Source organism: Pollicipes pollicipes, unplaced genomic scaffold (genome assembly GCF_011947565.3).
Source record: "Pollicipes pollicipes isolate AB1234 unplaced genomic scaffold, Ppol_2.1 Scaffold_4881;HRSCAF=5763_pilon_pilon_pilon, whole genome shotgun sequence".
Lineage (NCBI taxonomy): Eukaryota > Metazoa > Arthropoda > Thecostraca > Pollicipedomorpha > Pollicipedidae > Pollicipes > Pollicipes pollicipes.
Genome location: NW_023596576.1, coordinates 47,904,831 through 47,931,338, shown reverse-complemented (window position 1 = coordinate 47,931,338; position 26,508 = coordinate 47,904,831). Strand labels below are relative to the sequence as shown.

At 48.9% G+C, this 26,508-nt stretch overlaps 1 protein-coding gene across 1 annotated transcript; it reads right to left on the bottom strand.

Moving 5' to 3' along the window:
* LOC119100498 (protein AF-9-like) lies at positions 1-26,028 on the bottom strand. Its single transcript, XM_037223587.1, has 5 exons — positions 25,978-26,028; positions 18,237-18,283; positions 17,331-17,508; positions 14,699-14,910; positions 1-60 (listed from the first exon to the last, which is right to left on the bottom strand). Exons 2-5 carry the CDS (start codon positions 18,267-18,269, stop codon positions 1-3), a joined length of 483 nt encoding a protein of 160 aa, XP_037079482.1. The 5' UTR covers positions 18,270-18,283; positions 25,978-26,028.
* Positions 26,029-26,508: the final 480 nt, after the last annotated feature.

Sequence of the window (26,508 nt, the reverse complement as noted above, 5' to 3'; positions counted from 1 at the left end):
TCAGGCAGCCATGGCCGGGCTCCGAGCCAGGACGGGGTCGGCGCCGGCAGCGGCGCGGCCCTGGCGACCGGAGCGTTTCACAGCGGTCGGCGCGGAGCGTGACCAGTCGCGGTCCACGCGCTGCGCTCGGCCCCGGGCCGCGGCCGCCCGGCGCGGCAGGCCGCGCACAGCTGACGGCCGGGCGGCGCCGGCAGCAGTCGGCACAAGGTCGCGCAACACGTGAAAGTGGCCGCGATCTGGCGGCGCGGCCGGTCGTGCGGCGGCGCTCTCACTTTCGCCGGGATCACTCAGCGGGCGCTGACTGGCGGTGCGCGCGCGGCGGCGGCCCCGGCCCAACTGGCGACGCCGGCCGGCCGTCTGACCCGCTGCCGCCTGACCCCGCGGCGCCGCCGCCGCCGCCGCTACGTGCGTGCGACCGGCACGGCCGGCCGCGCGGCGCGTCACGACCCCGTTCGGACGTCACGCCTAGCCGCCGGAAAATGCCAGGCGCGACCGCGTCACTGTCGCGACAGGCAGACAGGCGGCCCTGCAAAGGGCGCGGTGCAGGCCCGTGAGCGGTCCCCTCCCCGCCTTCATCCGCTCCGCCCTATGACCAGGCCAAACACAGGTAGACAGCGTCACCGCAGTAGCGGAGTACTGATCGCAAATATACATCCGAAATAATTGTCATTGCTGTTGCGGGAAACTGCACGGGAGTGTAATCGGTGGCTGCAGAGCCTTCTAGAGAGCGCGGTACTGGGTCCGACCGTTCCAAGTGCAATATTTCACCGCTGTTTAAGTGTGAATCACACAACCGACAGCCAGCATGCTTAAGGGATTACGCTAGTCAAGAAAGTCCTGGAGTTCTATTTCCTATGGTCCAAGCGGTGAATTACGATTCCAAACCGTAAGTTTTGCGATCAAAATAAATGCCAAGCACATGCAGATCAGCCTATGACTGTAACGTTTTGAATTGTACAGCTGCCGTGTAGAACTACCACGAATTGGCAATAGCCTCCCATCGGGCACGCATTAAAGTCAAAGCTTTGCAGAATTATTACGTGAGAAAGGAAGACAACTTTGAGGAAAAGGGGATCACAAATGAATTATGAAGGCATGCCGCAGCTTTCTGCATGTGTCACTTAAAAACTATTTTTTAGTAAGCTTTATTGCTCGATCCTTGGAAGCATCAATCCTTACAGCACTACACACACAACAGAGCTTCAAACACAGCAACAATCACAGAAGCTCCGAGCACCACTTGCACCTTAGCGCCTAGGATCTGCCGCTAAGCACTGTCATCCTATGCAAGTCCACGACAGTGGCTTCTCCAAAAAGTGTCCAATCATCAATGTTTTTTTCTCTCAAAAACTGTCATGCTTGAAGAACAGCCCATCGGCGCGATGTCTTACGAACACATATACGTTCCAATAAAGGCGTGTAGCCGAAATATACATACATGAGTCTGTCCATTCTCTTGGTTATCTTTCGAGGAATGAGGTTATTAATGCCGTCTCATTCAAAACCATGAGTTACTCGTTGACACGCGCCCAGGTGGCCGGTTGAATACACTTCGCTCGGGTAGGAAGCAAAGTGCATTCAACATTTGACCCCCACCCCCCCTGATATCTCGAACACTTAGATAACTAGATGCATCAAATTCAACGGACAGGAATTGAACGTGAATGCTTTTGTGAAAATTTGAGATTCCTTAGTCATGAGCTTAGATCCAATAAAATAAAACAAGGCCAAACACCAGATCAGTGTCCAAAGTGCCCCACGCCTCCTCATGCAACCGCCGTGAACCTAAATACCTATTCTAAGCAAAATGTCAATGGTTTTATTTTAAATCAGTGACCTTGTTTGACCTTTAGAAGGCCGCGGTAACCAAAAAGTTACGAAACTGCTGTCATTTTGCCACTCAAATGCGTGTCATGAATGACGCTAGACGATATATTCCCAAAAGCTAAATGTAAGCCTGGGTCATTTTTTGAGTCGGTGAGCTAATCTGATGTTTAAAAAAGCACATGGCACCTGTCTGTTGCGGTCCCTGTCGTTCACAAATTGGAAATGAGCACCAGAAACTGCCCTCGCAACAGGCAAAAAGGCAAGCTCTCGAGTAAAAAAGCTAGTTTTGATCTCCGACGGTCTGACCTCCATACCTGCCCCAAGGCCACCGGAGCTTGTTGTAATTTTACATTGAGTGAGTGCAATGCCTAAGAACCAGCACACATGTACGGTTTCGTCAAACACCCAGTTTTCGCATCAGACTGGACAATTCCCTAGAAATGGCCCTCGATAAAAGCAACAGTTTCACTTAGACCAGCCAAAGGTCACCGACCCTACAAGATAGATCCAATTTTTTTGGCCAAAAGATCCGCCATTCACTTGACTACAGCTATACAGTGTGGCCGCGGCTACGCCGCGCCGTTCGGAAGTTATTTTGGAAGAAGCTTTTGGAGGGTCCAATTGATTCCATCCGAGCGCGTGTTAAACTCCCCATTATTGAAGATTTCCTGGACAGCTTTGCATGCATTCAATAATGTGAGATTTCACTAAAAACTAAGTTGTTAATTCAATACTCTTGACAAAACTAAGCTCGCGGAACTACAGCGCACACTGGCTGATCATTGGAACTAGTGAATGCAGGCTAGGAATGTCTCGGTGAAAATAATGTCACTCGATATGCAGACTCTATGATCAGCACAACATACGCAATTCACAGAGGTTGCACATTATTTAGCGTAGCAAAAAAAGGAGAGAAAAAATACCTAAGATGCCTACTGCATTTACAGCAAGCGCTCATGCCTCAGCGGGGCATAACTCTTCCCCGATCAACCACTGTACCAAGCACAATACAAAATAGCGCGCATACATTGGGTAGATATGAGAAGAAAACCAAACCAACAAGGTTTTGATTTATCACTGGTTGCCCGACTAGTTCATTTCCCTTGCCTTCGGAAATTCCTGTTAGTGAATCTTCTTGCGTTAGAATCCCTCCTTTGATACCAGGATAACCATGCAAAAGTCCACGACCACATACGCCGCAGCATTTGGAGGCCATGCTCACGAGCTGTATACTCTTATATGCAGCTCTTGAGAATAATGGTAAGATACTCAACCTACGCCGCAACATTTGGAGGCCATGCTCACGAGCTGTGTACTCTTACATATGCAGCTCGTGAGAATGATGGTAAGATACTCAGCCGATGTAAATGCCATTAACTCATCCGGTAACAAACGTTGCCAGAAATACTGGCTGGTCTGCATTCCGGCCACTTTATAACATAAATGCTACGGTGGTCAACGGCGACGTCATAAACACCTGTTTACCTGTAACACCTGTAACAGCGTACGAGATGCTTTCGGGCGAGGTTGTACATGACGTCATGGGATTGTGGATTAACGTGTCAAGAGCATCTGGTGGAGGAAGACGAGATCTACTCACGATGCGGTCCACATGCTTAGCATTCTGGTTTGAGGTGACTCAATGAATAGCTCCACGCTGCTGTAATGGTTCGCGTACTTGAGATACGACCTGTTTCGAAAGTGCTGCACTAGCAGACACTGCTTAAGCAATGTTTGTCCTCGAGAGCTTAGATGACACAGGGGGTTCTCGCTTGCTTTCGTCGCGCGAAGAGGCGGTGCCTTTGGAGCTCGTAGAGACGCCAACAACGACGTGACGTTGACGTGTGTCTTAATTATGCGATGCGGTTCTCGGAACACTTTGCCAATGCAACGCAGTTCCGCGTACTCAGGACATCCGAACATCATTGAATAGATGTCAGTTAACTGTTAACGCTTGCTTCGCAGCGAGAGCAGCCGGCGCCGTTGGCGCCTGTGAAACACCACTCCAGCCACAAACACTGATTTGCACCGTAATGATGAACAACGCTTCTTAATTAGTTTTTTTTCTAAGCTCAAGTGGCTTGCGTCGAATGAGAACTGCGTGTGGGGACGCAATATCCGTCGTTGTTCGAGCCCTGCGGCACATTTTGACAGCTTGGCCTTTGCACAACTTTCGTCTCTTGCACATACTTAAAGTGTCTCCCTTGTTTTTGGCAAATGCCAAAACGTGCCCCTTGCTCGCGCGCTCGCGCCCGCTGTGACCGACACTGGTATCAGGCAAACGTGGGGTCATGTCGTGGATCACAACGAATATTAAACCGGACGCATGAGCAAATTGACAGTACCCCCCCCCCCCCCCCGCGGCTGTCACTGCTGTCCGTCTGGCTACAAAATGCGCGCACACAGACCAAAAGACAGACGGACGGACAGAGCATCATACGATCGTACGTTCAATGCATCGTACGTTCAATGCATCATACAAAATGTTGCAAAACGTGGAGTCAGGTTTTATATAACGAGGCTTGCAACGTGTTGTGCATAGCCTAGTGTGTTTTATATAGTTGCCATTTTATCACTCCACGTAGTCTATAGAATTTCCAAATTCGCCTGCGCACTTCAACTCAAAGCGTGGAATGCAGGTTTCAAAAGGCAATGAAGGCTCCCATATTTTGTTCTGAGTTAGAAGTGCACATCAATACAAATTTGTCTCAGGCTAACGATTAAATGGCATTTTGTAGTGTCTTTCGCCTCACTCACCATCGATTTTGGTGCTAGGTAAGTCCAAACGTGGTTCTGCTCACAATGCTCAGATTGTTGTTTATGAGCGTGACATTTGCTGAGCTCTGCCTACTCTTTGTTGGGATGTGCCAAACCCTACTGCTTTATCTCTCCGCATCTTGTGCGCCATCGGCCACTTGTTTTTAACTTGCACCTGAGTAATAGGATCCCTTGGATGCAGCCCAAAACTTCTATCAAACTTTTATTACTCATGCATTCCCATAACCAGAATAACGTGTAAAAATCTAACAAATGCAGTACAGCAGTGGAAAAGCAATACCTGCGGCAACATACACCACATGAAATTATCACAATTCGAATCACAAAAAGCTGACACTGAAAAATCACTTCGCGTCAAACTCTTCACAATTTCTAGATGGAGAATGCATCGCATAACACAACAAACGTGCCACGCAAACATGGCTAAGGTGCCTCACATGGCGCAGTCACGCAGAGGTACTCCTCAGACATATCCTGGCTCATGTGGGCGCACCTACAACAGCGACCGTCAGCTAGGGGTGAGCTAACGGAGAAACAGCTGCAATGTGAACACCAGCAAGACCAAAACATCGCAACACTCAGCGAGCAGCACACACATGCCATGCCAGGGGGCAAAGACCCACATGGCCGAGGCAAAGCAAGCAGAGCAAACGTCTAAAACGCGGTCGGTGAAGCTGCTTGCCTGTTCACCTCGCCGTCAGGTAAGCCATTCTTAAGCATGTTTTCCGGCCGCCAGCGTCAACATGCCTGCATTGCCGGGAACGGCATATATCGCCAGCTGTCAGCCGCGTTTGCGCCGCCGGCTGTCGCCGCGCGCTGCGCCGAATGCCGCACCACGAGCCTTTTTGGTGAGAGCGCACGACATCTGAGTAGCTGCGTGGACATGTGTGCTTGCTCCCCCTAATCACCACTCTCATCTACGGTAAACAGCCGTATTTGAATAGCAGGGGTCGACAGTATGTTCACCGTGGCATAAAACCTCGCAATCGGTGTTTCTTTCCTGGAAGCCAGATGTAATTCGGTGATAACTAATATTGACAAAAGAGATCCCAGATATTTATACCAGGATGAAAACCACACACTTCATCTACGAATTGTTCTATTTGTTGCCTATCTCACACATATGGCTGACCTCAACTAACCGTTAACACCGCAAACAGGCGCCGCCCGGCGACGCGGCGCGCCGCTTCCAGTCGTTACGCCACGCCTTGGGTGAAAACTGCTTTTGCGAAATAAAGCGTTCGTGACGTTGAAGCATGCTGCAATTTGTTGAAGCAGGCGTAAGACTGCTTGCCGGGTCTGTCAGCACTGAGCCTTGGCCTCGGCACAGGGAGCCCTCATCCGTTACGGCTTGCCATACAATCTGACACCGCCTTTGACCGCACATATACCCACTCCTGCTGTGTATTTGTTTGCCGTTGATATCTGCTGGCGACGTTCTGTGTCCAGACCTTTGCCCTGGGGGTACGCGCTGGTCCGACACCAGCCGCCACCGGCTTTTCGCACGCCTTTGACGTAGTACACACAAAGGTGTCGGGAGGGCGACAGGACAGCAGCGCCCCAGGCGTGGGGCCTGCAGGGCATGCATACTTTACACACACAATCCTTTTAAAATGCGCTGCATTCATGAGCGCTGACAGGATATCACGCTGCCATCCATATCATCAAGCGTGACTGTCCCGCTGGTGGATGAGCACCTCCATTCGAGCGTCACTCCGCCACAGACTCTCCATCCCCAGGTGCCGCCTCAACGGCGCGGCCATCCAGCGTGGCCGTTGACCTTATGTCACCGCCCGCTCGTTCCGAGAAACAAGCCAGCACCCAGTCCTTGGTCGCTTACACACTCGCACAGATTCAAAGTCACATCTAAAAAGAGCGACCACGGAACCAGCGTTCACGCTAAATCACTAACTGATATTTGCCGGGGGGGGGGGGGGGGGGAGCACCACGCCGGGAAATGTTGCAATGACGGCCGTTTTCAGTGTTTTTAGCTTTAAGGCAGTAACAAAACTGGGTGCTCGTCAGACAAATAGACAATACTAAGCATAGGTAGTAGCAGCCACAGCTTTTAATATTCTCGCACATATCGTTCGTGTATCAAAATTCGTTTGCGAGAATGTCTTTTCGTATCACTGCTGAGACCGATACCCCCGACAGGCGACAGCCCGTTGCGTGGACACTTTCACTGCCGCCGAAGGGGTCCTGACTCCGATAACCATGTCCGGTCAGGACCTGATATCATGTCACCGCCCACCGCGCTACGGCCGCCCACGACGAACTGTTTCCAGCCCCGCCAGGAAAAAATTTGGCGGTTCAGGCGCGAAACAAAAAGCACATGGCAACGGATCGTGAGCCCAATTTGCCACTGCTGGTCGCCATGAATGGAGACGGGCGTGCCAACCATTTAAGAGGATGATTGAGACTTTATGGTGCACCGACTACTGCGGTCATTTTACGCCCAGCGCGGCAGCCATTGAAGCACCACCACTGTGAAGAGCGTTGCAAAGGCGTCTTCTACAAATGACGCTAAAAACCTAGGCGGCCATGAGCTAAAAGCCTAGGTGTTGACATTGCCGCTCTTCACGGGTGCCGTGTGACCGGCAGGGAACTGACCTATTTGGAATGGACAGTACACATAGCACGTAGCGATATGGATGTCGAACGAAACCGTTAAAATCCACTGAAAGGGGTTAGCGACTTACTAGCCCAACTATCATACCAAATTCGGCTGAAACTAATATGTAATGTTGGTCTATCGCATTCCATTTCATCCATTTTCTAACACTTACGTCCGCTTACATAAACCAGCTGATGCCGCCGGAAAATTGGGCGACGAATGGGGCAAGTGGCCGCGAGACACAGGTACGTGGCTCCCGTCCTGCCAAACTTGGTGACGACACTCGCGCTCTCCGACGCCGTCAGGTCGGCGTGCACCAGTGCACTCCCCCGCCCCCCCCCCCCCCCCCCGCCCCCTCCCTCCCCACAGTCGCCAGTCACGACCCCCAACAGTCCGGCTCGCTTGTGAGGCCACCTATGTCCGGGCCAGATATGCGCCACGCGACAGGCGGGGCGTGGGACACGACAGATGAGATACACAGAGCGCAGTGAGGCGCTACGAACACGAACGACCCGCATTAGCAGCGTGCGGCAAAAATCAGCTCGGAAGCCGGCCCGTCCTACATTACCGACCGTCAGCAGCAGCGTGTAGAAGGCACAGGCCGCAGCGCTGCCCTGAGCCCGCGGCAGGCATATGCCCCCAGCGTCGAGCGTTGCAGTACTCGTGCTGGGCTCCGTGCGGGAGTGAGCGCTCTGAACTCTGGCTGGTGCCGGGCCGGAGATGCCGCAGATGACGACAGCACTCACTCACATTCGGGGCGGCAAGGAGCGCCACATGACGACTGTCTTTCAGAGTGGCTCGCCAACAAACTGGGATACCCATCCCAAGGTTCAAGCGGGAATATATATATATATATATATATATATGTATATATATATATATATATATACACATATATATATATATATGTATATATATATGTATATATATACACACATATATATATATATGTATATATACATATATATATATATATATATATATATATATGTATATATACACACATATATATATATATATATATATATATATATATATATATATACCTGTACCGACCTGTACGATATATACCGACCTGTACCCGGGATCACCAAAGTTTTGGACTAGATAAGAAGTAGTTAGTTACAATCATGACATGATGCTAAATATATACACAAAACTGCAAGTCGATTGCGGAGGGTCGGGAAGCAGCAAATCAAGTGGAACTGAAAACTACATCAGCATTGCTGTCTGCATTTTAATTTGTCAGCCCACTTCAGTCCGGGCGGCTTTGTCCAATTCATCTTTACAACGACTATATTCTTGGACTCGTCACAATGCCAGTGTACGCCAGCCGTGGCCAGCCGGCCACGCCACGCTTCGCCAACTTTGTTCCCCCTGTTCCGCTCAGTGAACGGGACGATTGTACCCGCAGCCACCGCCTTTGTCTAACCACGTCGTCTTCGTGCCATACGCCTCCTCAGCTCATCAGAAACGCACTGGCGACAGCCCGGCCACGGCCATGAGCTGACCAGGCGCAAGGACTCTGGCTGAGCAACAGCCCCCAGATGTGGAGATAATTGCCCCACTACGACAACACCAAACACCGGGCCATCTAGAGGACGTGACGAAGCCAACAGACAGTACAGTAACCGTGGGACAGACTCTCGCGGGGTCATTTCACTGGCCCAGGCACACGTATCGGTGCCACTCGGCATTGTAAGCGCACCCACCAATGAAGGCTGCCGCGCTCCATACACGCCCGTGACGAGGCCACGTGACGAGGCCACGTGACTGGGCACACACTGCCGAACGCGGCAGCGTGTGCCTAGGGAGCAGCAGTCAGCACACCCGGCCGGCAGCGGCACTGGCCCGCAGCACTGCCGCTACTTTACCGCAGATCGGACAGAATCAAACATTTTTGGTCGACATTGAGCGCGGTGTCATGCGTACAACTGAACGAATAATTTTACAGTCGTTTTGCTTTGTTTCGTTCTGCACAGTTTTCGCAGAAAACGATGCCGTTTAAAAATAATCCATGAAGCCACATGTTCGGCTTCTATTCAAAGTAGCTGTACAGCTGTGCACAGCCGCGACCGGCCTCATGGCCTCATCGCGTTCCCCCGTATCATTGCATAGGACTCACTAGCCGAGCAGAGGGAACGCTGAATGCCGCCGGGCTGCGACGTTTCCACCGAACAGGATTAACCTTGATCGGGTGCACACTCGTCCACGATTCCCTCGACATGACTTAAATGGGTTCCGGCTGTCCCATTTTGGGAGTCAAAAACAATTAGAGGCTCTTTCCAAAAGGTGAGCCCGATCAATCTCTGATTAAAACAATTTTGTACTCTACCAACTCTGAACCATGAAACGAGTCGCAACATGCATCACTTAAACTTGATTGGAACCAAAACACGCCGTTAAAAACAAAGCATGGCTTGCGAAGGTCTACAAAATAACTCTGTCAGTTAGCACTCGTAGATCCTCCAGCCACTAAGGGTTACGTCCAGGACTATCTCAAGTTGTATGGAAGGAACTAATATGCGTGCCCACCAAAGCAGGTACAATAGCTTCGGGCGCCAGGTATTTTAACATTCCCTGGGTGCACCATCCAGTGCAAAGTGCAACCCTCCGAGCTGTACGCAGAAGTTGAGCCATCGCGCAGGCCATGTGACACGCACGGCAGGTATGACGTCACAGTGGCATCCACCTATTCTTTGCCCACCATTTAACTGCCGTCCTGGGTGTATCGACGTACCCACGCCGCCTGGTGTATCTTAAGCTTTTCTGCCAATCATGACCGCACGGTGCTTGTTGGGGCGCCCAGTGACTGCGGTGTGGTAAAAATGAACGATGGGCGAACGAACGCCTCTAAGTGAATAATTCAAACCACTGCAGTAAAACCACCAGAGAAGGCTTCGCTTTTACCTCAACCCACTGTTTCATACAGGCTGAACACTGAATGCCTTGGGTGACATTAATTACTGTTAATGCTATGAATTGGTTGTTGCAGCTGGTACAGAGAACGGTGGTACGTCACATCAATGCCTCAGCATATCCCAAGAGAGACGAAAAGACAACCGTGCATTTCTGCCTTATTTCAACAGCTTCTATTAGTTCTTTCAAATTGCTTCGTCACGCGGCCGGGCTGACTCCTTGAAACGAGACTTTTTGTGGAGCTATGGGGTTCAGAACTTAAAAAATATTGGCCGTCAGTGCAAACAAATGGGAGGTAAACTATTGCAAACGTCACATCACTGGTTGCATAGAAAATTACCAAGAAAAGTCTCTGGTTGCTGGCTTGAATCACTAGGCAGCCTTTTTGTTTGCGTATGGTGCAAACTCAGACTTAAACATTACGTGCGTTTCGTGCCGTTCTCAATTCTTTGTTGCTTCCACCATGATGCTACGACAAGTTTCTGAGGAAAGGGAGGACCTCCCACCTATACCCGTACTCGCACTAGCCCGCTGCATCTTCGAGGGAGTCAGCTCCCGCCAACTGGTAGGGTGCTCACAGTCGTGTCACAGGATTGGTGAAAGGCGCTGTCGTGGCTGCATTGCGCGGCAGCTCGCCTTTCAAAAACTATCAACACGTACACTTTAAATGGCCGGCGACTAATACACTGGCCCCAACATTCGCGTTGGAAAAAGTGGAAATGATATTGCGGTGATAATGACAATTGTAGCATTGAACTGCACTCTCGACCTCGCTTGTTATGCAGCTTGCATCGCACCCTGCACCTGCAGCGATTGCAATACCAATCGGTGCCCCCATCTGAAGACGAGACACAATTAAAACATCGCGCGGAAACAAAAAGAAGGCAATTGGGCGGCCCCACTTCCAGCGCCAGTTTATCTATCGCCTGAAGAAAGGCGCACATCGCGTAAGTATTCCACGCCGGTTCTCCGCCTGTTGCCCAATCCCCGGCCCGTGCCGCCACATCAGCCAGCAGATGGATGTTAAGTGGGGCCACACCGATCCGGCAAATCCCCTCCGCTCGCTGCAGCAATCGGACGGCCTCGTCAGTTCGGCCCATCTGGCGGCTCTGGAATGCAGTCCACCCAGGTTGTTTGGGGCTATTGATGTACAAGGAGTTCCTTCGGCCCATTCGAGGTTATTCGCGAGGTCTCCGAAACTGATACAATTGACTTCAATTCCTTCGTGACGGTCATCGTCCATACGAGTGCTGGAGTGATGTGTCGATCTCCGGCTGCGGAACGAGCCGCGCCGCCACAGCTGGCCCGGGAACGCACCGCGGCCGCTGGCTCTTTCGGCGTCGCCTTGCCCGGCAGACGACGGGCCAGGCAGGAGAAAGGCAGCGCCGGCGCTCGCCCGGCCCGGGCGTCCTTGGCAGCACCGGTGTTGCGCGTAAGCGGCCCGAATGCCGCAGGCGCGGACGGCCAGCACCGACCACAAAGATGGCGCTTCCAGCCACGCATAGGCGGCAGCACCGGTGTAACATTGCGATCGCATCGTATGGGAGAACGATCATCCGTCCAATGACCTTTAGATCATATGTCGGCTGTATTCTGGAGCGCAATCTGCCGCCGCTCACAGTACGAGGTCACCACTGTTCATCGCATGCGACCAGAGATCAATGAACCACGGTCCTGACTCGAACCATGGCCACGGGCAAGCCACGGCTGACGCCAACACCGGTGACGTCGGACACACCCGCCGGAGATCTCCCCGTTCGCCAAGCATCATGTCCGACGCGGGAATCTTGCGTGTTCACGATGCTGCAATATCACACATTGTACCTTGCGTAACAGTCGGAGTGGCTGCCTTCTATTGACCGGTTTCAACAGGAATATTGCGTCAATTACCTTAGCTTTTCTTCCTGCACCTTGCGCCTTTTCGGTTCGTCACCTCAATAGCAGGTGTATCATCAGAAAATCGCGCGACGTGTAAAACAAAACCGAGGTTTCTGGAATTGGGATCAAAGAATCTTGCTCGCCGCAATGTAAGTCATCCCTTAGATCAAGATGTCTTTTGAAATCATATTGAATAGTTGGATAAACCAGACGGCTGCAGTCCATATGCCACCGCTAGTTGTCTACAAGCATGACATACACAAATGATATGTTTGCGCGCTGGGCATTTAAACAAAAAAAAGGAAATTTACCTCCGTTCCTCTTTTATCAAAGCATGCCCAATGAGGCCAGAAGGGAGATGGGAGGAAAAACTGCCAAGGACGCATTCGACAAAGCAAGGCGGAGAAGATGCTCCGTTTATAGCCTGATAACATCTACGCGCGTTCGACACGTGAAAATAAAACACCTGTGTGGTCAGACTATTACAAAAAATGTTCCATATTGGTATGGAATTTCGAAAAAGGAAAGCCATTTTCAAGATATTTTCCTGCAATCTACAGTTATGCCCTTAGTTCTTTCATTTCTGGCCTATGCGCCTACGAATCTGTTCGGTTTTCACACAGCCTAATCTGACATTAACCGGAGAAGTATGACGCCATAGAAACGTTATACCAATTCATACCTCTCAATATCTATACCGTGTCCAATGTCACGCAAACACGACCATTGACATTGTGTCTGACGTACCTTAGCACGAATTGTCGCACCAGCGGCACCGCAACCGAGAATAAAAATGCAAGCAACATGTCATCGCGAAAAATGAAAAAAGAACACCACGAGAAAGGGCCAAAACACGCGCGCATAGCGATGACTGGTTTTTAACCGTGTACATTACCAGATCACCTTGCGGCGAATTGTGGTATTACAAGTGAGTCAGCACGTTCGCTACGGCGGCAGTTCCAACACAACCAGTCTGGCAGCGACTCTGGCGTCATGAAGACGTTACGGGACGCAATCAAACGACGACGCATTGATGAGCATATCATGTCTATATCTAAGACACAATTATGTTATCTAAAGCAGTCTTTTGCACTTAAAGGCATGTTAACAATTAGAAAAAAGTTATTTTCATCATGTCTGAATGCCTGCCTCAGTATCTAACAATGTGAAACAGCCAAGTTAAAGGGATTGTTCTACATTTGTATGGGTTTTAAACTGCAATAGCCACTTTGAAGATCATTCGTTAAAGTGCGAAGCCTGCCTTTCATAAACCTAAAGCCCTCTTGTTTCTGAACCACACACCCACGAAGATGAGCAGGCTACCTTTTTGCCGACTACTTTAAGGCCATTAAGGCATGCATGACATCATAGAAACGCTATTTAAGTCCTGCCACCCCACAGGGGGTGAGGCGTTCAAGACCAGGAAGAAGATTATCGTCGAGCCGTTCACAACTGGCGTCCGTGAGCACGACTTTCAAATAAGGCGGACGTCGAACGGCTCTCAATTAACGTTAAGTAAGCTTCAATCATGGCCACGTTTTGTGCCACGTAATATAAGAAGTTGGGCATGTCTGTTTCACTTGCTAGCTATTACGGAAATCGTTCTTGTAACATCATTATTTCAGACCACCAGAAAGGGCCAAAGCACGAGTACATCACGATATTTGGCTTAGCGAGCACATACGGCACCGAAACTGCCACCTTTCTGCGAATTTGAAGTACCACAAGTGAAGCCATTAAGAAGCCCATCAACGTGGGCTCATTTCATCAACTTGATGCTTGCTAGAATGTCCTCAAATGTGGAACATTCTCTTTTAACAATGCCAGATCAATTTGTTCGGTGTAAGGCTAAGCAGCAGCGTCTACGGCACGACATGGCCATAAAGACGGCTCATCTCCACGTTTGTGGCAGCGGGTGGCAACACTGGCCTCCAATGCCCCACAAACCTCACTTTGATTGGGTTAGCACACCGGCAGCTCCAGCCAGGATACCAACGCACCAAGACACGTGACGCGAAGGGTAATGTGAGTGTCGCGTGTGACGCTCGAATTACAGCTGAGAAACACATGCCATCTGGTATTCCGCACAATTTGAGAACCCGAAAACAATGCGCACCAACTTCCGCACTTCCTCCATAATGTGCGTTTGAATCCCTCACTGTCGTCTGTTAAACGAATAGGCACCCGAATTACAGTTCTCGAGCCCCTCTCGGGAGTGTCGGTGCTCACGCCGCCCAGTGTCAACGGCTGGGGTGACCTCATCAGCGGAGTGTCGGCACTCACCCCGCCACCGCGGATAAATATCTAAAATGTCCCGTGTCGGTAGGATGGCGATACGCAGCCCGCTGCCGCGGATCAACAGTTAGAGTGTTCGTGTTGGCGAAGTTTCGGTACTCACCCCGCCGCCGCGGATCAACAGCTAGAGTGTCCGTGTTGGCGGAGTGTCGGTACTCACCCCGCCGCCGCGGATCAACAGCTAGTGTCCGTGTTGGCGGAGTGTCGGTACCCACCCCGCCGCCGCGAATCAACAGCTAGAGTGTCCGTGTTGGCGGAGTTTCGGCACTCACCCCGCCGCCGCGGATCAACAGCTAGTGTCCGTGTTGGCGGAGTTTCGGTACTCACCCCGCCGGCGCGGATCAACAGCTAGAGTGTCCGTGTTGGCGGAGTGTCGGTACTCACCCCACCGCCGCGGATCAGCAGACGTCGGAAGTCGTCGGACGTGTTCTGGAAGGTGAGTTTCTCCTTGCGCACATTGGTCGTGGGCTGGTCGTTTTGCAGCACCAAGTCGTGATTAAATGTGACGTTCTCCTTGTTCTTGAAATGCACGGTGATCGGCAGCAGGAAGCCAGCGTAGCCTGACTCGCACACCTCGTAAGGCGGCTCGTGCTTCACTGCGGGAAGGAGACGATGGCATCAGCGGTACCCAGACACGCAGGCACGACACACAGACTGGATGAAATCGACGCACTGAAGGGTGACCCGGGGCGACGGCATCAGAAACAGCAGGATGATCCACGTCGAGGCCAACGGAAAGAGCCAAGCGTTAATCACGGTTTGGTAAGAAATAAACGTCACCAGTACAGCTTCTCTTGGAAAAATCAATGAGCAACAAAATCCTCTTAAAATTAATTTATTAAGTGATAGTCGTGTAGGCTCTGACATCAGCCGGCTCTTGACAACACCAGATCAAGAATTTCCCGCACAACGCAAAATTGAAAAAAACTGCCTGAAACTTTGTTCTTGCTCAAACTTAATCGGTTGGACCTGGCAGTGAAATCTGATTCAACAAGGGCGAATGGCAAAACTGATTCGAACTAAACCCATATGCTATATTTGTGTGCAGAATCTGAGAAACTTCCATGTCGCGCAATCCCTGCTCGCTATGCAAGGAAAGGGCCAAAACAATCCAATGAGCAACCATATGGCGATGAAATGCAACACGTGCGTGACATGAAAATAAAAAGTGAACTATTTGTTCGGATTGTTAGCACGTTAATGGCCAGAAAAGGCATTTCATTCAGCTGTACGTCCACAGCTACACCATGCTAAAATATCAACTATGGCGTTTAACGTGAGCAATTGATTACCACGTTGTCGCGCATCCATGTAATGTTGCAAAGACTATCGAAAACGTATGAAAGACAGTATTTGAAACATCCGACAGGATATTGTGATCTGGTAAAGACTGAGCTATCAAGAGCATTGCAAGAATACTACATTCATAACGTTCAAACGCCTTCCAAAACAAAAGAAGTCGCAGCACTCCACATTTTGTACTGAGATACATGGGCATACCAATGTCCCAGGTCTTTCGAGGTTTACACCAAAATTATTGTTTTATATTTGGGGCCAGATGGGCACTGCCATTAAAAAAAAAATCCTCAGCCACAAACGGCACGTACACTTCATTAGTCCAGGCGGCATAGACCACACGTGACGTCAGCCCTACGGAGTGTTTCCAACAAGGTGTTAGCATTACTGATAGATGTTTTTTTCGGGCTATCGTGGTGATCTTGTGTGTTATCATATGCACGGCGTTTCAACCGGCTAGTTATCCGGCTTTTCTCGGGTGCTCATTGGTCTTCCGCGTGACCCCGTTTGAAAGGTGGCGGACAGGAGCCAAAGTTCCAATTCATCCACCTGAACTTTACCCACTAAGCATGACGCCATTACGAAGTAAGGGTGGTGAAGATGCCTGCTTGTCTTCCCTGATCCGGCTGGCCGGTTCAGTGAATGTGCACCACGCATGTGATGTCCCCCGTGCCTGAAGTGACAATTTTGGCATACCCATGGGCACCTACACTCAGGAGTTGGTTGTTTGGATTGATGACGGATGGCCTGTTGGACCTGACGTTGGGCGTAGAAGCGGGTCAAATACGTGCCTACGATAGGTGCACACATTCTGGTGTGTGAAAGAAGAGCAGAAACCCTTAAGTGGGGCGCTGCAACTTCATAACAGTAACTATGGTGAACACAATCCCCGGCCAAACCTTTCCTGACGCGCTGCAGGGTCCATGTTAAAATTCTGCAGAACCGCGAGGGCATACATTCCGCAGGCCCACGGCTCCGATGTCCCGTGTTTACGGCGATAGATATCAAATGGATGTTGGCTAAACTTGTTTTCAGTTCACAGCATGCACCGGACACCACCCGTGCAGAGCCAACTACCGGAAGGCACGCGTGCCGAACGTGATCTACTGCTTAAATATGCATGGCAGTAAATGGACGTCGAGCTTTTGACGTCTGTTCAGACACGTTAAAACAGGCCAGAAAGTGGCTCACAGCTATTTTCCAGAACTATGAGGGACGCCTCCTTCAGGAAATGGCATCCATAAACCAACTTGGCAGCCCTTTGAATATATATACACCACACATTATATATATATATATATATATATATATATATATATATATATATATATACATATGTATATGGGTATTTTCATGCATTATTCCCTCTGTGTTCTTCAAAACATGTGCCACTGCTGCCCAGCATGCACTGGGAAGGGTCAAACTGATCACCAGTCTGCTGTCTTATGGGCTGACAGTATGTAAGAGAGACAATGCACAGGATCATCAAGTTTAGTGTGTCAGGCGCAACATGTACGTGTACTGGCGCCACTGAGTTAATACCTTTTCTAAATAAAAGGAACCCCAATAACTATACATGCCCACTGAGTCAGTTGCACAAACAGCCAGTTCAGCCCGTTCACTTAAACTTAATTGGCGATAATAGATAAGCCTTGCTAGGCTCTGGCGCGCTTGCACGCCCAGCCAGCGCGCGTCATGCACGGACAGCGGCGCGTCGTACCTCGCTTCGGTTTGGGAAAGCTCTCGTGCAGCTGGAAGACGACTTTGTCGATGAAGGCCTCCACCGGGTTCTGGTCGGGTCCGCGCACGAACACGGCCCAGTCGTGTGTGTAGCCCTCGGCGGTGGGCTCGTCGCGGATGACGGCCCGGTGACCCAGCTCCAGCATCACCTGCACCGCCTGCCGTCGCAGGTCATCGCCGGTCAGCTCGCGGCGGGGCGTGTTGCGCCAACCCTGCCACGACCCGCACCGGCCACCAGCGCCCGGCGCCCGGCCCAGGCCCGAGCGCGGCCAGAGATGAGGCGTGGCCGACTCATGGCACTGTGGTTGAGTTTGTTGATGACTACCTTTAGGTGCCAAATAATGCTAACAAACATCGGCACAAGCGCCAGTATCTCGCGCGCCGACTATGGTTGCTGACAGTGTCATGCTCAGACAGTTGTCTGGCTACTGAAGAAAAGATAACACAATCCAGCTTAGCCACATTCTGAAAGCATCAAGCAGGCCCTAGTAGGTTCTGAGCACATTCTCATTGCATGATGCAACATGTAGTCATCATAAAATGATACTTCCACTGCCCATACATATATGGGCTTTGGACGATGCAAGTTGTCAGGAAATATATACCAACAAAGTGTCCATTACAGATTACAGAACACATGACATGTGGTGTTATTAGACAGCACCACAGAACATGAACTCATGCCTTTGTCCAGCATGAACTTTTAAATTTCACAAATGATTCATGGAGAGCTACCTCTCAACAAGAACAACAGCTTAAAAGGAACATACATAGACACTTCTTTACTCCACTACAGAACATAAAATCAAATCCTTGATCATAATACCACATGTACTGATAGAACAAGAAAAAATGCTTGGAACATGCTGATGATGCCTCCACATACCGAGTATGCCATGGCTTCCCTGTGTCTGCTCATTGGCTCCAGTCCATCTGCAAAGCACAAACAGCCCAACATCAGCTCACTTCCAGTGATCACTGCCCAGTAGACTGGAGCTTTAGTTTGAGATTGAGGAACAAAATACACATTTCAAAGCACCTAGTGAGATGGAGGATATTCAAAGTCCATATCCTGTATTGATGCATGAACATCTGAATCTTCAACCTGGGTGCAGGGTTTAGCAATATTCTAGTAATAGCTAGAAACAATGAGGAGACAGATTCTGCTATTGACTTTCACTGTTGGTGACCTCCAACAAACAAGAAACTATCATACACATTAGCTTAAGTGCAATCACATTGTGCAGCATGTGATGCAGGCTGTTATTGATATGACAAGGTATCAAATCAAGATACTTCAACCAGGCAAGAAACATTTTTTCAAGACTTCATACCTTGAAAGGCATTTATAGGATGCATGCACCCCAAATCAATAGGTGGTTTAGGCATCTTGCACATGCTAACAACCACTGAACAGCCCTGTGCATGTGTTAGACAGAATTTTGCATGGAGGCATTGTTTCAACCCAGTAAAACAATGTGGCCCCAGAAGAGTGTGGTTTCCACCAAAATTGTTTTTCCAGTCGCATGCATAACAGAAAATTGTCAGCATCTGAGCTTACAAATACTTCTGTGAATATTTGAAGAATAAGTTGGTATCAATTCATGAGTCTTTGACAATGCAGTCTTCTTGTCCAAGAGCAAAAGATGCCTTCAAAGTTAATATGCACCATAGCAGATGTTTGAGACAAAACAAACATTCAAATGCATGCCAGAAAATGATCATTTCTCATTAAACAAACAAAAACCATGGCATAATAATGTAACAGACCCAAATGCCTGTTGCTTCATGGTTATGCTAAGTCAACTTAATGAAATGGACAAATCTGAAGGGCTAAACTTCATTTTATGACATGACTCGACATGAGTGAAACCAAATCTCTGAGACTGGCTAAATCTGGATATGGGGGGGGGGGGTCAAAGCCAGAGTCTGGGGAACAACCTCAATAACAAATGGTATGCTGGATGACAAAACATGACAGATTGTATTTACAAACAAACTTAGATGAACAAAAACAGTATTTGAAAAATGGGGATGTATTGCTGCAATCTTTCACTTATTTCACCCACCTAGCTCAATATACAATATACAAGGATATATGACATTTAATGATGTGTTTGTTGTGGCAGTTGTGTAATTTGTATGTTCATTTTGAAAAAGGCATTGAATAATTCAGTAGAATTTGTACCAAAATAGGATGCAATGGGAAAGAGCTACCACATAATTAAATCTAAATCCTAGCAGCACTTAAGCCAAGGAGTGGCAGCTGGCAAGAGTACATGAACGTGCATGTTGCTTGATACCCTGAGTTTGAAAAGTTGCTTTGTCAGATAAGAGAAATATCTTAAGGCAATCATTTGCACACAGTCTTATGAACCATACAATTTAATACCACCAAAATTCAGAGCAGTCCTATCCAATCCCAGACTGTCTATGGTTGCACCCATGCATGTTGCTATCCATTAATGCCTCATATTCTCACCATTTAAGCTTTGTATGTTTGCTCTATTTTAAGCCATTCATTGTCAATTAAAATCATTTTACCACCACTGGAGAGAGACACAAGAGTAGCCACCAAGCATTGAAGAATCTATACATTAAATCTGCAAAACATGCACTTACTTCACTGCAGCCTTTTGCACTCTGCACTACTGGACAGCACACTGGCAGCAACTGATTGCTAATTCTTGCCAGAATTTTACACTCCCTGGGCTTACCTTGTTTGACAACTTATACTAAATGGAAAATCCCACCATGGGGACAGCCTCAAACACTGACATACAGGGCCAGTTAAGTTTGTTTTTTACCTTTATAGGGTAAAGTCTTGACCATAATAAGACAATGACACAGAATAAATGGGTGATTTAAAAACACAATATCATCTAGTCAGAGAAAAGTGGGTAAATCTAGACAAATGTGTCTTAGAATGTAAACTACAAACTATTTGACAAAAACAGACCACACACTTGTACTACCAATCCCACACGGCTTTCTTCATTTGAGAAAATAAAGCTGGATCTGTTACCATCGCCTCAAGCGGTTAGACTATAACTACCAATGCAAATTGCGTTCATGGCATATGAATAAGTACAACGATGTCCTCCAAACGGCCCTGAAGTGGTTTCAAGGTGCAAGACAACTGTACTTAAAAAGCAGCACATTCAAAAACAACACAACAGACAAATCGGAAGTTCCTGGGTAATTTTTTACTTGGGTACCTGTATGGCCGACGGAGGGAAGAGCTACGCTAGCTGCAGGGTTTCGAGTATTGTCGTGTGGGGCAAAAGCTGTGAGGCATCAGCTAACATTGTGACGTCACTGAAAATGGTTTTGCATCGATCGGGATCGGGGTTCTTTCGGGCCGACTGAAGGCCATAAGGCTTTTGCTTGTGATATGATGTCACTGGTATTCGGCTGGGTATGTGACGTCACTGGTCGTGAGTGTGTAAGGCTCTTTTGGGTCCACTGAATGCCGTAATGCATCAGCTGACCATGTGTCGTCACTGGTATTCGATTGGACATCAGGCGCGGCCGACCTCGTTCCATCTTTACTTTTCGTACCTGTCTGCTGCAAGCATTTGCGTGCCGCATAAAGGTTTGACCGAATTACCCCAATGTGTGACATCCCTAACCATCACTTCATACGAGTGCACTTAGGCCCCACGACCACGGTGTGTCGTGGTCCGCGAAGTATCACCGGATAGCGTGACGTCACTGGTATTCGAATAAATACTGGGCGCAACAGGCCGTGCTTCATTTTTACCTTTGTACTTGTCTACTGCAAGCATTGGCGTGCTGGATGAAAGCTGCCGAACCACCTGAGTGTGTGACATCACTGGCCATGAGTTCCAACGGTGCTTTTCGGCCAACTGAAGACCGCAAGGTGTCAGCTAGCGACGTCACTGCTATACGACTGTAAGACGTCAATGGCTGTGGGTTTCCACGGGACCTATAGGACCGACGAAATGCCGTTAGGTATCAGCTGGCGATATGACGTCACTGGTATTTGGCTGAACATCAGGCAACAGGTCATGCCCCATTTATACCTTTCGTACATGTCTGCTGCAAGTATTGGCGGATTTTTTGTGCGGCCAACTAAAGACCATAAAGCATCAGCTAACGATGTGACGTCGCTGGCACTCGACTGTGCGTGTCGCTGGTCATGAGGTTTTACGGCCTCTTTTGGGCCGACGAAAGGTCATACGGCAATGACTGAAGATGTGACGTCACTGGTATTCGAATGAACTTCGGGCGCGACAGACCATGTTCCACCTTTATCTTTGGTACCTGTCCATTGCAGGCATTGCCGTGGAAGGCTCTGCCAAATTACCTGAGTGTGTACGTCACTGACCATTAATTTGCACACTCTTTTGAGCCTACTATAGGCCACAAGGCATCAGCTGACGATATGATGTCACTGGGTTTCGACTAGACATCATGCGCAACAGGCCATGCTCCATCTAAGCCATGTTTCGTCTGTACCTTTCGCACCTATCTACTGCAAGTATTCGCGCGACACAGGGGCTCCGCCGAATTACCTGAGCGTGTGGTGTAACTAGTTATGAGTTAACGCGGGTTTACTCTGGCTGAATGAAGGACATCAAGCATCAGCTGACGATATGACGTCACTGGTATTCGACTAAACTCCAGGCGCGACAGGCCATGTTCCATCTTTACCTTTCGTACCTGTCTCTTGGAAGTATGGGCGTGCTGAATGAAGGCTCTGTCGGGTCTCCTGAGTAAGTAACGTCACTGGTCAAGAGCTTTTTACGGGACCTTTTGTACCCCCAAACGGTAAAATGCATCAGCTGATGATATGACGTCACTGGTGTCCGACTTAACATCAGGCGCGACAGGCCATGTTCTATCTTTACCTTTCGTACCCGTCTATTACAAGTATTGACGTGCTGAATGAAGGCTCTGTCGAGTCTCCTGGGTGTGTAACGTTACTGGTCATGAGTTTTTTCTGGCTCCTTGGAACCCTCTATAGGGAAAATGCATCAGTTGACGACATGATGTCAATGGTGTTCGACTTAACATGAGGCGTAACAGGTCATGTTCCATCTATGCCTTTCGTACCTGTTAAGTATTGGTGCGTTAAATGATGGCTCTGCCGAGTCACCTGAGTGTGCGACGTCACTGGTCATGAATTTTTACCGACTATTTTTGGCTGAGCGAAAGCCATAAGGCATCAGCTAACGAAATGACGTCACTGGTAATCCACTGAGTGTGTGACGTCACTGGTCATGGGCTTTTACGGGCCTTTTTTGGCCGAGTTCAGGTCATTAGGCATCAGATAACGTTATGGCGTCACTTGTATTCGAATTAACATCAGTTGCAATAAGCCATGTTTCATCTTTACCTTTTGCACCTGCCTACTGCAAGTATTCGTGCGCTACAAAAAGGCTCTGTCGATTCGCCTGAGCGTGTGGTGTAACTGGCCATGAGTTTGTGCAGGTTTACTCGGGCTGACTGACGGACATCAAGCATCAGCTGACGATATGACGTCACTGGTAATCGACTAAACTCCAGACGAATGATCTGAGTGGGTGACGTCGCTGGTCATGAGTTCATACGGATTCACTTGGGCCGCCCAAGGCCACAAAGCAACACCTGCCGTGAAGCATCACAGGATGATATGTCGTCACTGTTATTCGACTTAACATCAGGTCCAACATGCCACGTACTTTCTTTACCTTTTGTGCTTGTTTATTAAAGGTATTGACGTGCTGAATGAAGGCTCCGTCGAATCTCCTGAGTGTGTGACGTCACTGGTCACGAGTTTTTTACGGGCTCCTTTGAACCCATTTTAGGTTATAATGCATCAGCTGACGACATGACGTTACTGGTGCTCGACTAAACATCAGGGGCAACAGGTCATGCTCCACATTTGCCTTTCGCACCTGGCTGCTGCAAATATTCGCGTGCTATATGAAGGCTCCGCCGAATCACCTGAGTATGTGACGTCACTGATCATCAGTTGGTAGGAGGTCACTTGGCCACCTACGGCTACGGAGTTCCGCAGCAGAGGTGGGAGATGCACCATAGTTAAGCACACTAATTTTATTGTGCGCACCATTAAGTAACAACTTCAAACGCAACGGGCTGTTTCAACGACTAAAACTTTGAACAAACGTAAACACAAAACAAAGGTGATCCCAGCCCACAAACCGACGTATATGCAAAGCTATTCCGCCCGACATCACAGGATGCGCCCCTGAGCAGCTACGGTCCGGAATGTCCTGATGGCTAAATAATAATCAAGGGCGCCGCCTAGCGGCCATAAGTCTGGGCCACAGCCCGAATATCAGTGACGTCATATGGTCAGGTGATGCTTGATGTCCTTCAGTCAGCCCGAGTAAGCCCGCGTAAACTCATGACCAGCTACACCACATGCTCAGGTGATTCGGCAGAGCCTTTATGTAGCGCGCGAATACTTGCAGTATAGAGGTGCGAAAGGCAAAGATGGAACATGGCCTGTTGCGCCTGAGATTAAGTCAAATACCAGTGATGTCATATCGTCAACTGATGTCTTGAGCCCTATAGGTACAAAAAAGCAGCCCGTAAAGAACTCATGACCAGTGACACTACACACTCAGGGGATTTCACAGAGCTTTCCTTAAGCATGTCAGTGCTTACAATAGACAGGTACGAAAGGTAAAGACGAACATGGCCTGTCGCGCCTGGTGTTAAGTTGAATACCAGTGACGTCACATCGCCAGATGATGCTTGATGTCCTTCAGTCAGCCCGAGTAAACCCGCGTAAACTCATAGCCAGTCACACCAAACGCTCAGGTGATTGGGCAGAGCCTTTATGTGGCGCGCGAATACTTGCAGTAGATAGGTGCGGAAGGTAAAGATGAAACTTGACATATTGTATCTGATGCTTAATTGAATACCAATGACGTCATATCGTTACCTGATGCCTAATGGCCTTAAGTCGGCCCAAAAAGGCCCGAGAAAACTCATGACCAATGGCGTCACACACCTAGTGGATTACCAGTGACGACATATCGTTAGATGATGCCTTATGGCTTTCACTCGGCCAGCAATAGCCTGTAAAAACTCATGACGACGCACTCAGGTGATTCGGCGGAGCTAATATTAGGCTCGCCAATACTTTAACAGGTGCAAAAGGCAAAGATGGAACATGACATGTTGTGCCTGATGTTAAGTCGAACACCAGTGACATCATATCGTCAGCTGAAGCATTATACCATATAGGGGGTTGAAAAGAGCCCGTAAGAACTCTTAACCAATGACGTGATATAACACGCGAATGCTTGCAGTAGGCAGGTACGAAAGGTAAAGATGGAACATGGCCTGTTGCGCTTGATGTTGAGTCGAATACCAGTGACGTCATATCATCCCGCGATACTTCACAGGATATGATGCTTTGTTGCATTGAGCTGCCCAAGTGAACCTGTATAAACTCATGACCAGTGACGTCACGCACTCAGATGGTTCGGCATCACCTTGATATAGCACGCAAATGCTTGCAGTAAACAGGTACGAAAGGCAAAGATAGAGCATGGCCTGTTGCGCATGACATCTAGACGAAAACCGGTGACGTCATATGGTCAGCTGATGTGGTGTGGCTTACGGTGGGTTCAAAGCAGTCTGTGTAAATTAATGGTTAGTGACGTTACACACTCAGGTGATTCGGCAGAGCCTTCCTTCAGCATTCAAATGCTTGCAATGGACAGGTACCAAAGGTAAAGATGAAGCATGGCCTGTCCCGCCTGAATTTTATTCGGATACCAGTGACGTCACATCTTCAGTTAATGTCGTATGACCTTTCGTCGGCCCAAAAGAGGCCTTAAATCTGATCACAAGTGACATCACACACAGTCGAATACCAGTGACGTCACATCATTAGGTTATGCTCTACGGCCCTCAGTTGGCCCCCAAAGATCCATAAAAATGCATGACCAGTGACGTCACACACTCACGTGATTTGGTAGCTTTTATTCATCACGCCTGTACTTGCAATAGACAGGTACGAAGGTAAAAATGAAGCATGACCAGTTGCGACCAATATTTAGTCGAATATCAGTGACGTCACGATACCCGGTGATATTTCACGGAACATGATACACCGCGGCCGTGGGGCCTAAGTGCACTCGTATCAAGTGATGAGTAGTGACGTCACACATTCAGGTGATTCGGTCAAGCTTTTATTCGGCACGCAAATGCGTGCAGCAGACAGGTACGAAAGGTAAAGATGGAGTAAGGCCTGTTGCGCCTGATGTTTCATTGAATACCAGCGACGACATATCGTCAGGTGATGCTTTACGGCATTCATTGCACCCAAAAGATCCCTAAAGCCTCACAACCAGTGACGTCACATATCCAGTCGAATACCAGTGACATCATATCGCTAGCAAATGCCTTGTAGCCTTCAGTCGGCCCAAAAGAACCCCGATCGATGCAAACCCATTTTCAGTGACGTCACTACGTCGGCTGATACCTAACAGCATTTCTCCATCACGGCAGTACAGGAACCCTGCGGCCAGCGTAGCTCTCTCCCCACCGTCGGCAATACAGGTACCCAAGTAAAAAAAAGCCAGTTCCTGTTCACAAAAACCATGACAATAACATCATAAGCCCACGACATATAATAATACCGAAATGAGTCGATGACCCTCAGCTCCCCAACACCATTTGCGCTCTCTCGATACGTAAATTGTTTGTGAATTTGGCGCAGCTGTTCATAGAGGTCTCAAGTCCAAGGGAGCATGACAGCTGATAATGATGTCACGGACGACACGGCACCGAAACTGACGCCATAAAAGTATTCTATGATGTAATCAAACAATGATGTATTAAGTAGCGTATCCACTAGGTAGCAAAATTATGCTATTTAGAACAGACATTTAACCTTGAAGCATACCAGTAATGACAAGTGACCTCCCATCACATCTGAGTCTTGACAGAATGCTTTCATGTGCGCAAAGTTAATTGTCAAGCTTCGAGTGATTAGATGTTTTGTCCAGACACCTGAGTGGAACATGACGTTTTCAGAAATCTCCCCGTTCCTTCATTACCACGTTTGCCTTATAATCTATGAAAGCCCACTCCCTTTCGTTACCCCCTCTATCCGCAACATGGGCGCAGCCAGAGCTTTCGTGAGTCGGAGCACAAGGTTGGCAAAGGGC

Excerpts from the sequence above, each read along its gene's own strand:
- LOC119100498 (XM_037223587.1), bottom strand. The coding sequence starts at position 18,269 with ATGAGCAGACACAGGGAAGCCATGGCATACTCG. Across the intron at positions 17,509-18,236 it reads GGGAAGCCATGGCATACTCG|GCGGTGCAGGTGATGCTGGA; the intron begins GTATGTGGAGGC and ends CTGCGACGGCAG. Across the intron at positions 14,911-17,330 it reads CTTTCCCAAACCGAAGCGAG|TGAAGCACGAGCCGCCTTAC; the intron begins GTACGACGCGCC and ends TCCTTCCCGCAG.